This window comes from Octopus sinensis, linkage group LG23 (genome assembly GCF_006345805.1).
Source record: "Octopus sinensis linkage group LG23, ASM634580v1, whole genome shotgun sequence".
Lineage (NCBI taxonomy): Eukaryota > Metazoa > Mollusca > Cephalopoda > Octopoda > Octopodidae > Octopus > Octopus sinensis.
In genome coordinates this window covers 5,083,877-5,097,328 of record NC_043019.1, presented here as the reverse complement: position 1 = coordinate 5,097,328, position 13,452 = coordinate 5,083,877, and the positions used below count along the sequence as shown (strand labels likewise).

The window sequence follows — 13,452 nt, the reverse complement described above, 5'->3', positions numbered from 1 at the left end:
GTGGAGTTACATCATGTTTTGTTAGGATGATGTTAATCTCAGCCATGAGGATTAACCCTTTTGCATCTAATCCAGCCATATCTGTCCTAAATATTCTACCTGTTGTTGTCTATTGAAACTGACCACATCCAACCTCACACACCTGACTTACAACGTTACTTCCCAACTGCATTGTTCCAATTCAGTCCCACTGTGGAACCTTGAGCAAGTGTCTTCTACCATAACCTCATGCCGGCCAAAGTCTTATGAGTAGATTTCATTGACAGAAACTGAAAGCCTGCCTGCCTTTCTCTTTCTCTCTTTTACGCGTTTCAGTCATTTGACTGCGGCCATGCTGGAGCACCGCCTTTAATCGAGCAAATCATCCCAGGACTTATTTTTTGTAAGCCCAGTACTTATTCTATCGGTCTCTTTTTGCTGAACTGCTAAGTTACGGGGACCTAAACACCAGTATCGGTTGTCAAGCGTTGTTGGGGGGACAAACATAGACACACAAACATATATACGACGGGCTTCTTTCAGTTTCCGTCTACCAAATCCACTCACAAGGCTTTGGTCGGTCCGAGGCTATAGTAGAAGACACTTGCCTAAGGTGCCACGCAGTGGGACTGAACCTTTGTGTGTGTATAGATGTAAAGGTGGAGTGAGGAAGATGTTTCACTCGATTTATCAAAAGCTAGGTGGAAGTGGTAAGCATGGTCTACTCTCAACGAATATCTAGAGAGCATAGAATGTTGGTTGGGAGATGACAACCTTGGTAATCAGGATAATCCAGAATCTGTGATGTTCCTTGATTGGCCCCTGGGTGCTTGTCCTAGGGACATTGCTTTCATTTTCTTGCACTGTATGCTGTCTCTGTTAAGTTGCTTCACACGTCACCCTTGTAGACATCAGACATTATTATCAAAATGTCAAGGGTATTGAGTTCCTTTATCTTTTGTTCTTCTGGAGTTGATAATATAAAGTATCGGTGAAGTACTGGAGTTGACGTAAATCAGTGTACCCTGTCCTAACCCCTTACCTTTTACCTGTCCATGTACCTATATAAGAAATTATTTCTTTTTACTGAAGATATTATTTTTGTCAAACATTTTTGAATTATTAGCCTGAAATGATTCCATTGTTCCCTATATTTCTAACAGCTACTCAGATTTAGAAAAATATGAAGAAGCTGTTCGAGATTATGAGCAGATTTACAAGTTGGATAAAAGTAAAGGTAAGATAATCTTAACTCTTGTTTACGGGGGAGATTTCTTAAATTTGAGGGAGCTATTAGCAAGTTTAACCCTTTCATTACCAAACCACCTGTACCTGTGTGAAATGACCTGTTCATATTTTAAAGTGAATTTCAGTGCAAATCTTGTTAGTACATTTGTGAAAACATGGGATTTCACTATGTAAACAATTGAATTACACAGTCTGAAATAATTTATATGATATTTGAGCACTGCTAAGTTTTGGAAATTTCTTTTTTTTTCCTCTTTGATTTTCTGAAATGTTTCACTATGGACGAAAACTGGATACCATTCTCATGTTTGTCAGGCAATGAGTTTGAAGTGGAAATATTTTCTAAAGAAGACCTAGAAAAATCCAGCAAAATATAATGGCAAACATTCAAATCACGTTTGTGACTATGAATCAGATATTCCTGTTTCTGAAAATGAAACGATTCTGACAACACTTCTGATAGCATTTAAAAAAAAAAAAAAAGAAGACTTTGTACTTGAATATAGTAAGTGCTTAAAATTAACGAGTGTGATCATTACCAACATCGCTTCACTGGCACGTGTAAAAAGATTCGAGCGAGCTCATTGCCAGTATCGCCTGACTGGCCTCTGTGCAGGTGGCACATAAAAAGCACCCACTACACTCTCGGAGTGGTTGGCGTTAGGAAGGGCATCCAGCTGTAGAAACTCTGCCATATCAAGACTGGAGCCTGGTGCAGCCATCTGGTTTGCCAGCCCTCAGTCAAAATCTTCCAACCCATGCTAGCATGGAAAACAGACGTTAAACGATGATGATAATGATATTAGACCTGTCTACAGTGTTTCCAAGGAAATGAAGCTGATAACTGCAGAAATGAATTATGCAGAACATAAAGAAGAGAAAATTTGTCTGAGGTTTCCCACGTGCTTGAATGAAAATTAGAAATTCAAGCATTTTTAGGAATATTGTGTGTGTGTGTAAACTTGATTTATAGATATTTTTTTCAAATTTAGCTTGTTTTTATTTCTTAGTTACCTTGTAATTTTAATTTACCTGTAAGGTGTGTGGCAATTTGAATTGTGAATCATGCTTCTTGTATTTATGTGTGCATGTGAGTTCATATAGTTGATGGGATGTATGTCATTTCCTAGTTTCTTTCAAAGACATTCCAGTGTTTTCTTCAGTTTTATTTTGATATTTTTATGGCACACCTGCACTTAGGGGCATTAAGTCCAACATAGATAGATAATCCAGTAATTTGCACAATTCTTCTGTTTTAAAATTTTGTTGTGTACTCATTGAATGTTAGCTAGTAACTCATTTTCTATGCTGATGTTTAAGCCATATTTAATTGATTTTATATTTTCTTGAATTAATTTATACTTACCTGTAATTAGACAAAATTATGAAATAGGTTTGGTTCAGAATATTTTTAAAAATTTTGTTCCAATAGTCACATATGTTGATTAATAAAAAAAAAGTTTTATGAAACCAGTTTAAATTCATAATTATTTTAGAATTTAACTGAAACATATAAAGGGTGTATTTTGGTTAGCGATATAAGTGACTAAAAGGTTAAAGACACACTAGTACCAAACTTGACCGATAGGATCTTTTTGGTTTGAACGGCAGTTTTTTCTAGCGGTGTCATATGAAATTGTCACCCATAATTATGACCCTAGTATCGATCTATTGCATTTCAATCTGTGTTAGGGTTAGGGGTGGGGAGAAGGGTATCTTTTTTTCTTCACAAATGTAAATAAACCCAATCTGTTTCTTAAATGAGGGACATATTCATTCGGTACAGAATGTTTTCACCTCAATAGACGTCATTGATTTGTTGAAATTGCAGAAATTGAAGAAAAAAAACAACAAATATCATACAAACTATAGAATTTTCTAAATAAAGCCAAGAGAAAAAGATGTTTTATGAACACATTCTACCAGTATACGAAGTTTCAAAGTGTTTAGTTACGTGGAAATTATTTTAAAAAAAACTGCCGGTCAAACCGAAAAGATCCGACAGATAATTTTGTTCTGAGTTCAAATCTTGTTAGATTCATATTGTTAACCATGCATCATCTATTGTGTATAAAGCACTATCTTGTTGAGTGTTTAGTGCTTATTTTGCTAACTATACTGAGAAAAGTAGCCCAATTGTTTTGTGTAGACATTGGTAGAGAAAAAAGAATGTTAACCTTTATTACAATATTGATATCAGTTTGTTTTATGATGTAAACCTGATGTTTCTTTCTGTGTTTCTTCAGAAAACAAACAATTATTGGCTGATGCCAAACTAACTCTAAAGAAAAGTAAACGGAAGGACTATTACAAAATTCTTGGTGTCAACAAAACTGCAACTGATGAAGAAATTAAGAAAGCATACAAGAAACGGGCCTTGATACACCATCCTGGTAAGGATCTGTCTCTTTTATAAGTTTGGATTGATTTCCAGTCGGGTAATTTTTTGGTTCTGTGCCAACCCAATTTGATTGTTAATGAATGTTTGCTAATTATGCTTGAACTATTATCAAAACTACCACAATGATTGGAAACTGATCTTTACAGATTTTTATCTTTCTCCCAACAGTAATTTAATTTTTTTTCTGAACAGCTGTCTTTGCATTGAAACTGAAGATGGTTGCATCACTTCTTCTCCTCTTCCCTTTGGAGTGGTTAGATATAGCAGAGCGGTTAGTGCCCCTATTCTGACCCAGTCTATCACTGGGCATCAACTTCTCTGGTTCAATTTAATCTCAACCCATGGATTCGTTATAACCTACACTTACAAATTGTGTGACATCCACATTTGGTTGAGTAAGGATCAGCAACTTTTTTTTGTGTACTAATTATTTCACCTTTTAATATAAATCTTTTTGTTGTGTCTGGGGAGAGTCATTCTCTTTTTGTGCCTTATAATTTAACACACTCACCTGTAAAATTTCCACTTATTTCTTATTTTTATTTTCCTAATATTTTCGTTGCGTCTTGCAACCTTTTCAATAGTCTTGACTCTGTCCATTATTTACACTGCGTTCCCTTTTGTTTGTTTGTGCACATGTGTGTGGGTCAGTGTGTGCGTGTGTGCCTATACATGCATACATGTATGTATGTATGTGTGTTTGCATGTGTATGTATGTATATATATGTGTGTGTATGCATATGTATGTATGTGTGTGCATATGTATGTACGTATCCTGCATATTTATGTGTTTGCCTGTCCGTGTTTGTGTATTTTCTATGTATGTGTGTGTGAGAAATAAGTGGGAATTTTACCAGTGAGTATGTTAAATTACAAGGCACCAAAAGAAAATGACTCTCCCCAGACACAACAGAATATGCTTCAACACACAAACTCACATAGAGAATCTTGCAAACCAAATCCAAAAACGAAATTAAATCTTTTTGTTATCTAAATATCCATCCTGTTTGTATTCACAATTATGTCCCTGTTTATATTACCATAGTTGCTAAATTGTCAGCAATTAAAATACCAGTTGGAATATTTTTTTTGTTTATGGTATGAGTTGTTGATGTCCGTACTACATTCTATCCTAGCTCTTACTGACTAGCACCATACTTCAATCCACACCAGTACCCAGGGTCTGCCTTACAGATCTTCCCATGCTACTTTTATGAACTTACCTGGCATCTATTGCCAGAAATCAATTCTAGCCTTTATATCCTACCATCCTTTGTCTGTGGATATTTTCCCCTAGGTTCGTAATAGGGCTTGAAGATCCTTTGTATAATATCTCACTTCAACCTGTTTAGCATTCAGCTTGCTCTGTCAAATTTGATGCTAATTTATTTACATTGTTTTCAATTAGCCATGCATTACCTTGTGGCTTTCAGAATTCAATGATGTGATTGTTTATTTTTAGAATGATATTGTATGGTAGGTGTGAGAGGCTGGATGTGGCCAGTTTGAACCTTAAACAGGTAGGATATTTGGGCCAGATATAGCTGGTTTAAATGTTAGTTAAATAAGCAGTTGTAATTTTCTTCCCCGCATGCTGGTCTATTGCTCATGTCTTATATATAAAGATATTTTTGTTAGCAATATAGTAACTAAAAGTTTAGACATACTAGTACCAAACAAGAATGATAATTTTAAAATACTGGGAGCAGGACCACTGCAAAGTCTCATTAGTATTTCAGGAATTTTAAGGCGGTGAGCTGGCAGAAACGTTAGCACGCTGGGCGAAGTGCTTTGCGGTATTTCGTCTGCCGTTACGTTCTGAGTTCAAATTCCGCCGAGGTCGACTTTGCCTTTCATCCTTTCAGGGTCGATTAAATAAGTACCAGTTACGCACTGGGGTCGATATTATCAACTTAATCCCTTTGTCTGTCCTTGTTTGTCCCTCTCTGTGTTTAGCACCTTGTGGGTAGTAAAGAAATAGGTATTTCGTCTGCCGCTACATTCAAAGTTCAAATTCCACCGAGGTCGACTTTGCCTTTCATCCTTTCGGGGTCGATTAAATAAGTACCAGTTACACACTGGGGTCGATATAATCGACTTAATCCGTTTGTCTGTCCTTGTTTGTCCTCTCTGTGTTTAGCCTCTTGTGGGTAGTAAATAAATAAGTATTTCAGGAATTTGTAATCAGTAACTTCGTCAACAAGAAAGACTGATTAAATTTAGTTTGTTCAACAGAATTTACAAGAAAAATATTTAACATATTTTCACTTGTTTCTGGAACGAATACTTCATTCTCACTGTTGCCAATTGTTTTTTATTTTTTAATTTTTTTTTTTTTATTTTACTTTCAAAAATTTATTTCAAATCCAGCATCTGTCTTGCACTTGTTCTCCTGCCTTCAAGAGTTGCTATTCTTGTAGCAGAAGCCAATAGTAAAAGTGCAAAGGATGTTAGAAAAACAAAACTAGCTTATTGTTGCACACTGTTTACCCCATGAAATCCTTGTACTGTCATTAAGGTTGATATTTTTTATTGAACTTCTCCCTTCCAGTACAAGTTTGTGGAGTCTTTTACTTCCAGAAATTGCATGAATCCTGCCAATTTAATGTTCAGCTTAGTTCTAAAAGAAATGATGAACTTTCCAAGGAAGAAACTTTGGATCTTTTCGGTTTGAACAGCAGTTTTTTCTAGCAGTGTCATATGAAATTGTCACCCATAATTATGACCCTAGTATCGATCTATTGCATTTCAATCTGTTTTAGGGTTAGGGTTAGGGGTGGGGGGAAGGGTATCTTTTTTTCTTCAGAAATGTAAATAAACCCAATCTGTTTTCTTAAACGAGGGACATATTCATACGGCACAGAATGTTATTTACCTCAATAGACGTCAGTGATTGGTTGAAATTGCAAAAATTGAAGAAAAAAATAACAAATATCTTACAAACTATAGAATTTTCTCAATAAAGCCAAGAGAAAAAGATGTTTTATAAACACATTCTACCAGTATACGAAGTTTCAAAGTGTTTAGTTACCTAGAAATTGTTAAAAACTGCCGTTCAAACCGAAAAGATTCGAAACTTTTAATCCCTTCCTTTGTTGCTTATATTCTGTAACATTAACCCACTTAAATTATTGGGATTTTCTTCAGTTTTTTTCTTTTTTATCCTGAAACTTTGGAAAATGGTTGAGTGATAGCTTATTTGATGATTTGATCTGGTGGTTCTCAATTTTTTTGCATATAAGATTTTGTTAAAATTTGTGAAATAAATTACTTCTATAATAAAACAAAATATTAAAATTTTTCATACAATTCCTTGTAATATGTAACCTTTTAGCATTCTCTTTTACTTGTTTCAGTCATTTGACTGCGGCCATGCTGGAGCACCACCTTTAATCGAGCAACTTGACACCGAGACTTATTCTTTTGTAAGCCCAGTACTTATTCTATCGGTCTCTTTTGCCAAACCGCTAAGTAACGGGGACATAAACACACCAGCATCGGTTGTCAAGCAATGCTAGGGGGACAAACACACACACGCATATATATACATATATACGACGGGCTTCTTTCAGTTTCCGTCTACCAAATCCACTCACAAGGCTTTGGTCGGACCTAGGCTATAGTAGAAGAAACTTGCCTAAGGTGCCACGCAGTGGGACTGAACCCGGAACCATGTGGTTGGTAAACAAACAGCCACACAGCCACTCCTGTGCCTATTCGGATTGCTTTGTCAAATATATTTATTTATATTGTTTTGAAATAATCATGCATCTTGTGGTTTAGAGATTTCAGTGATGTGATTTAGTTTTAGAGTGACATTGTAGGGTTGAGGTGAGAGGTCGGATCTGGCCATTATAAGCATAAAACAAGTTGAATATTTCGACCAGATATGGCTGGTTTGAATGTTAAAAGGTTAATTATAGAAATTACAGTAGGATTTTTTTATGTGCATCAAATGGCTATGGAAGTCCAGTGGAGTAAAATAGGAATCTTAAGGGTTCTGCTTACAAACCATGGTTGAGAAATACTGATTTAATCAATTAGTTAATTAAAGCTTTGATGGTGATTACCAAGATAATATATTTATGTCTTCTATGCACATTCCAATATCTGACTTTTCATCAAGTGAATTTGACAAAATATTGAAGAATGGTCAGGCACTGGACCTTTTGCAAGTTTCGTTGACCCAAAAATACTTTCAGGACTCAATGCAAAGTGTTTTCAGTTTCTTCCATTAACAGGTGCAGGAGTGGCTGTGTGGTAAGTAGCTTGCTAACCAACCACATGGTTCTGGGTTCAGTCCCACTGCGTGGCATCTTGGGCAAGTGTCTTCTGCTATAGCCCCGGGCCGACCAATGCCTTGTGAGTGTATTTGGTAGACGGAAACTGAAAGAAGCCTGTCGTATATATATGTATGTGTGTGTGTTTGTGTGTATGTGTTTGTCCCCCTAGCATTGCTTGACAACCGATGCTGGTGTGTTTACGTCCCTGTCACTTGGCAGTTCGGCAAAAGAGACCGATAGAATAAGTACTGGGCTTACAAAGAATAAGTCCCGGTGTCGAGTTGCTCGACTAAAGGCGGTGCTCCAGCATGGCCGCAGTCAAATGACTGAAACAAGTGAAGAGTAACTTCTGACGGGTGAATGAGTGAACACTGGTGGCCTTGGGACATAAAATGCTTGTAAAAGGGTCCAGAATATTTCTTCACTCCGTTGACCTTGGAATGTTATCTATTTCAGATCGTCATTCACACGATAATCCTGAAGTTCAAAAGTCAGAAGAGGCCAAATTCAAGGAAGTTGGTGAAGCATTCAATGTTCTCTCCGACAGCAAGAAAAGATGTCGATACGATAATGGTTTCGACATGGACGATAATGATATTGGTTTTGGTAAGTAGTTCTTATTTGAACTTAGACATTGAGTCAGTAACTTCTTGATTTGAGGGGTTGGTGTTGACTAACCCCTAAAAGATGTCTGTTTGATAGTTAAACCAGTTAATTATTCAAACTTCATCAAACAATGCATTGTGATGTTTAAAATGGGGAACTAACTGTAAAAATAGCATTTCTTTCTTTCTTTCTTTCTTTCTCCTTATCGTACAACTTTTTTAAAGAAGTTGATCTGATTATTATATATATAAAATATAGACATGGCTGTATGGTAAGAAGCCTGCTTCCTAACCACAGGGTTCTGGGTTCAGTCCCATTGCATGGCACCTTGGACAAGTGTTTACTACTATAGCCTCATGAGTGAATTTGGTAGATGGAAACCGAAAGAAGCCTGTCATATATATATATATATATACACACACAGATGAATATGGTACTTAAGTTAAAGGCACCAGAATTTTGTATGGTATTATCCATATAAATCAAATGGGGTGATTATAATCAAAATAAGCAACAAGGATATCCAAGGTAGTGTAGTACAATTGTTTCATGCTACTTCATTTTATTAAACACTGTAAACAGTGTTTAATAAAATGTAGTTTGCTTATTTTGATATATATATACACACATGAGCAAAATACCCGCCGTCCAATGGATGGTGCTGAGTTGTCAAACATTTAAACCAAATGTTCTCAAAACAACTTGTCCGACCGTCCCATAGGCCTCCCCTTTGAGAAACACTGATTTAACCTAAATTTGAGACACCAGCAAAAGAAGAAATAAAGATAGAAAGTTAAGGCCAAAAAAAAAACTTGAAAAACCAAATAGTCTTTCCTTCCTTCATGCCAAGTTTGAAGAAAATATCTCTTTTGCCTCTTACTTTTTTGGTCTCTTAAATATACTGCATTTTGTGGCATTTATTTCAAGCCAGCCGGCTTTTCTTTGCGCAAACTGCACGTGCATTTTTCTCACGTACGCATAGTATCGATTGCAACAGATGATGTACTTGCGTGTACAAATGCACGTTCCCACAGCTTTATCGATCGCATTCTCACCTGGAATCGATTTTTGTAATTTTGTCAAGACTTATACACGCCCTGATACTGTCGGTATGTACTTATCAAATTTGATCGCAATCGGATGGAGGATGCCCGAGATCCTAGAAGACACACACACAGACAGACAGAATGGATTTTATATCTATATATATAAAACTCTAGTTGTGTGAGTGTCTGTCCCCTTCGATTTAGATTCCTAACTCCTCCCACATTTTGCGGTGCAGTTTAACCAAATTCGGGTATCTTATAGTCGTGATTCATATCGAGCCCGTCTGACTATTAGCGCGCGTCAACGATGAGTCTACGATTTTAAAAATAATTTAACATCATTTTTTATTCCATTTTAATGCATAAAATGCATCGTGTGTCGATGGCGGCGGAGTTGGCGTCCACGCTCACAGCTGCACCTGTTTGCTTCTCCCCCTTCCCTCCCTCGTGAAGCTGTGGGGAAGGGAGTGTAAAGAAATCAACGTCGTAATGCGTTGTGAAGGAAACCAGCGTTCTTTTAGAACAACGACTTCATGGCTTGACACCAAAACAAAAATGGCTAAGAAAGCCCGAATTTATAAGGGAAGTAACTCTCTAAAAATGCTTATATAGTTATTTCCCTTACAAACCCGAGCAACGCCGGGCGATACTGCTAGTAATAGATAAAGCAAAAAATTTATGTATAAAATAAAAGAAGAAAAATGCACAGTTTACATAGTTTTAAAGAGTATTGTGTTTGTCGACCGCTTTTGCTAATCACGACATTGAAATTATTGTAATTTCGTAAAAAAAGATTTTATTCCCTATTGTGTATGGTGGGTTTGTGAATGAAATGAATCAACAGATAGAAAAAAATGTAAGGGGAGGTAATTGGTGATCGTTATTATTCTGGACAGGGGAGATAATTGCTCATTTTTCGTAAATATACGAAAACTCAAGAGCTAAAATAGATGAAATATTTACAGTGATGTGTATGTGAACATGAATTGAATATGTACTGAGATCACAGTTAGTTATGCCTTCATATTTAGGCGTGTTCTGTATTTTTCTATAAATATGTTTTCTTTAAATGTTCTTGTACGGAAATTGTTTCTTTGCACAGGTGAATGGGGAAAGACTGTAGAGTTTGGTTGGATATTACCTGCACATCTCTGTGTTCACTCAAAGGAATCTTGTTTTGTGATCAACGGACCTGTTCCTTATATAGTGTGGTTCTCTGTCTAAGTACCATAGTCCTATATAGTTATGTCCACAACCTGAACAAGTTATAACATAAATAGATTCTTGGAGGTGAGGCACAAGTGAAGTTTGTTTTAAGTGTGAACATCTCTCCTTGTTTGAATGGGAATTCCGAGCCTTCCTGCCTCAGGAAGGCTTGAAATTCCTATTCAAACAAAGAGTGGGGTTCACAATTAAAACCAATTTCACTCGTGCTTCCGAGAATCTTGCTTATGTTATAACTTGTTCAGGTTGTGGACATAACTATATAGGACAGACGGAGAACCACACTATATAAGGAACTGGTCCGTTTACCACAGTACTGACAGATTCCTTTGAGTGAAAACATATAGAGATGTGCAGGTAATAATCAAACTTCAGTTTCTCCCATCTACCAGTGCAAAGAAACAATTTCTGTACAAGAATGTTTAAATAAAGAAAATATATTTATCAAAAAATACAGAACACACCTAAATATGAAAGCATAACTAACTGTGATTTCAGTATATATTTAATTCCTGTTCACATACACATCACAGTAAATATTTTATCTCACTGTTTTAGCTTTTGAGTTTTTGTGTATTTATTTACCCCTCCCCCCAAAATGAGCAATTATTGCTTCTGTCTCAAATAATAACGATTGCCAATTACCTCTCCTTATAGTTTTCTACCTGTTGATTCATTTCATTCACAAACCCCCATACACAACATGGACTGAAATCTAATTAAGAATATATGAAATTACAATAATTTCAATGTCATGATTAACGAAATTGAAACCGGTCAGCAAACACAGTACTCACTTATAAAATATATTACATATTATTTAAACAATGTAAACTGTGTGCATTTTCCTTTTATTAGTAAATATAATATAAAACTTCTCCCTCATATCCCAACTTCTCCCCCTTTCCCACATCCGTACTCAACATTTTCTGCACTCTATTCCCTTCTGTCTCTCAGTCTTCCCTGTTGAATCCCTTCCCCACAACATATCCTCGTAACAAACCCTCATTCTCCTTTTGCAATCTTGCCATGCAAAAAGCAGTCTGTATATTCTGTAAAGTGGTTGCCATTAGGAGAATTGTCCAGCCATAGAAACCATGCCAGCAGGGAAAATAGACATTAAATGGTGATAGGTAGGTAGGTAGATATGTGGAGGGACTAGTTTTCAAATGAGCTGACTATTTATCAATATCCACGTAAAAGGGCACCGTTCGAGCGTGATCGTTACCAACGTTGCCTTACTGGCACCTGTGCTGGTGGTATATGTAAAAGGATTTGAGCGAGGTCGTTGCCAATACCGCCTGACTGGCCCCCGTGCCGTGGCATGTAAAAGAGCACCATTCGAGCGTGATCGTTACCAACGTCACCTTACTGGCATCTGTGCCGGTGGCATGTGTAAAAAGATTCGAGCGAGGTCATTGCCAGTACCGCCTGACTGGCTCCCGTGCCGGTGGCACGTAAAATACACCCACTACACTCTCGGGGTGGTTGGCGTTAGGAAGGGCATCCAGCTGTAGAAACTCTGCCAGATCAAGATTGGAGCCTGGTGCAGCCATCTGGTTTGCCAGCCCTCAGTCAAAATCGTCCAACCCATGCTAGCATGGAAAGCGGACGTTAAACGATGATGATGATGATGATGATCAAGACTTAAGTTGGCAAGCTGTAAGAATTGTTAGCATACTGGGTAAAATGCTTAGCATTTTGTCTTTGTTCTGAGCTCAAATTCTGCCAAGATTGACTTTACCTTTCATCCGTTTGGGATCGATAAAATTACCAGTGAAACACTAGGGTTGATGTAGTACTTTGATGAACTTGTAAAATACCTGCAGTCAATTTGCAGTATAAATGTATGTATGTATATCTACATATCTATTTGTTTATGTATCTATCCATCCGTCTATGTATCTTATCTATCATCTGTCTATGTATCTCTATCCATCTGTCATCTGTCTATCATCTGCCATCTATCTATCATCTGCCATCTATCTATCTCCTGTCCGTCTGTCTCCCGTCTGTCCATCTGTCGTCTGCTGGTTTGTCTGTCGTCTGTCTGTTGCTCGTCTGTCTGTCTGTCGCTCGTCTGTCTGTCTGTTGCTTGTCTGTCTGTCTGTCGCTCGTCTGTCTGTCTGTCGTCTGTCTGTCGTCTGTCTGTCTGTCTGTCTGTCTGTCGTCTGTCTGTCTGTCTGTCTGTCCGTCCGTCCGTCTGTCTCTCTTCCTCTTTAAATGTGTGGTGGGTGTATGTCTTTGTGAGTACTTTTTTTTTCTTTCTTTTTTTTCAGATCAAATAGATCCTACTCAGATATTTGCAACATTTTTTGGTAACCAGAACTGTTCGTTCCGCTCACCAATGGGAAACCAAGGTTTCTCTGGTTTTACCTTCCAATTTGGTTGAGGAATTTCCAAGAATGTAAAAAAATATAAGAGAAAAGGAAGAAGAAAGAAAAAAAAAACAGGATCACTTGAGAAAATTTAGTTTGAAAAGACTCAAGACTTGAAACTTTGGCTTCAATTTTGAAAAAAAAATTTAAAAAAAGGATACGGAATAACAAAAAAGAAATCTAAATTAAAATAAATTTAAAACCAGTCTGGAAATGGTATGAAAATATGAAAGTTGAAAAACAGGCAAACAGAGCAAAAGATTCACAGACTGAAGAAGGCTTTTGGG

General features: G+C 36.9%; 1 protein-coding gene across 2 annotated transcripts in view; it reads left to right on the top strand.

Annotated features, from left to right (window-relative positions):
- LOC115223442 (dnaJ homolog subfamily C member 7) overlaps positions 1-13,237 on the top strand; it is a 52,546-nt gene extending 39,309 nt beyond the window's left edge. The window contains exons 10-13 of one of the 2 annotated variants that reach the window (XM_029793997.2): positions 1,143-1,216; positions 3,474-3,620; positions 8,368-8,517; positions 13,076-13,237. In XM_029793997.2, the coding sequence (XP_029649857.1) occupies positions 1,143-1,216; positions 3,474-3,620; positions 8,368-8,517; positions 13,076-13,179 (475 nt within the window). In that variant the 3' untranslated portion in view covers positions 13,180-13,237. Of the gene's footprint in view, positions 1-1,142; positions 1,217-3,473; positions 3,621-8,367; positions 8,518-13,066 lie in introns of both variants that reach the window. The other variant, XM_029793996.2, reaches the window with a different exon arrangement.
- Positions 13,238-13,452: the final 215 nt, after the last annotated feature.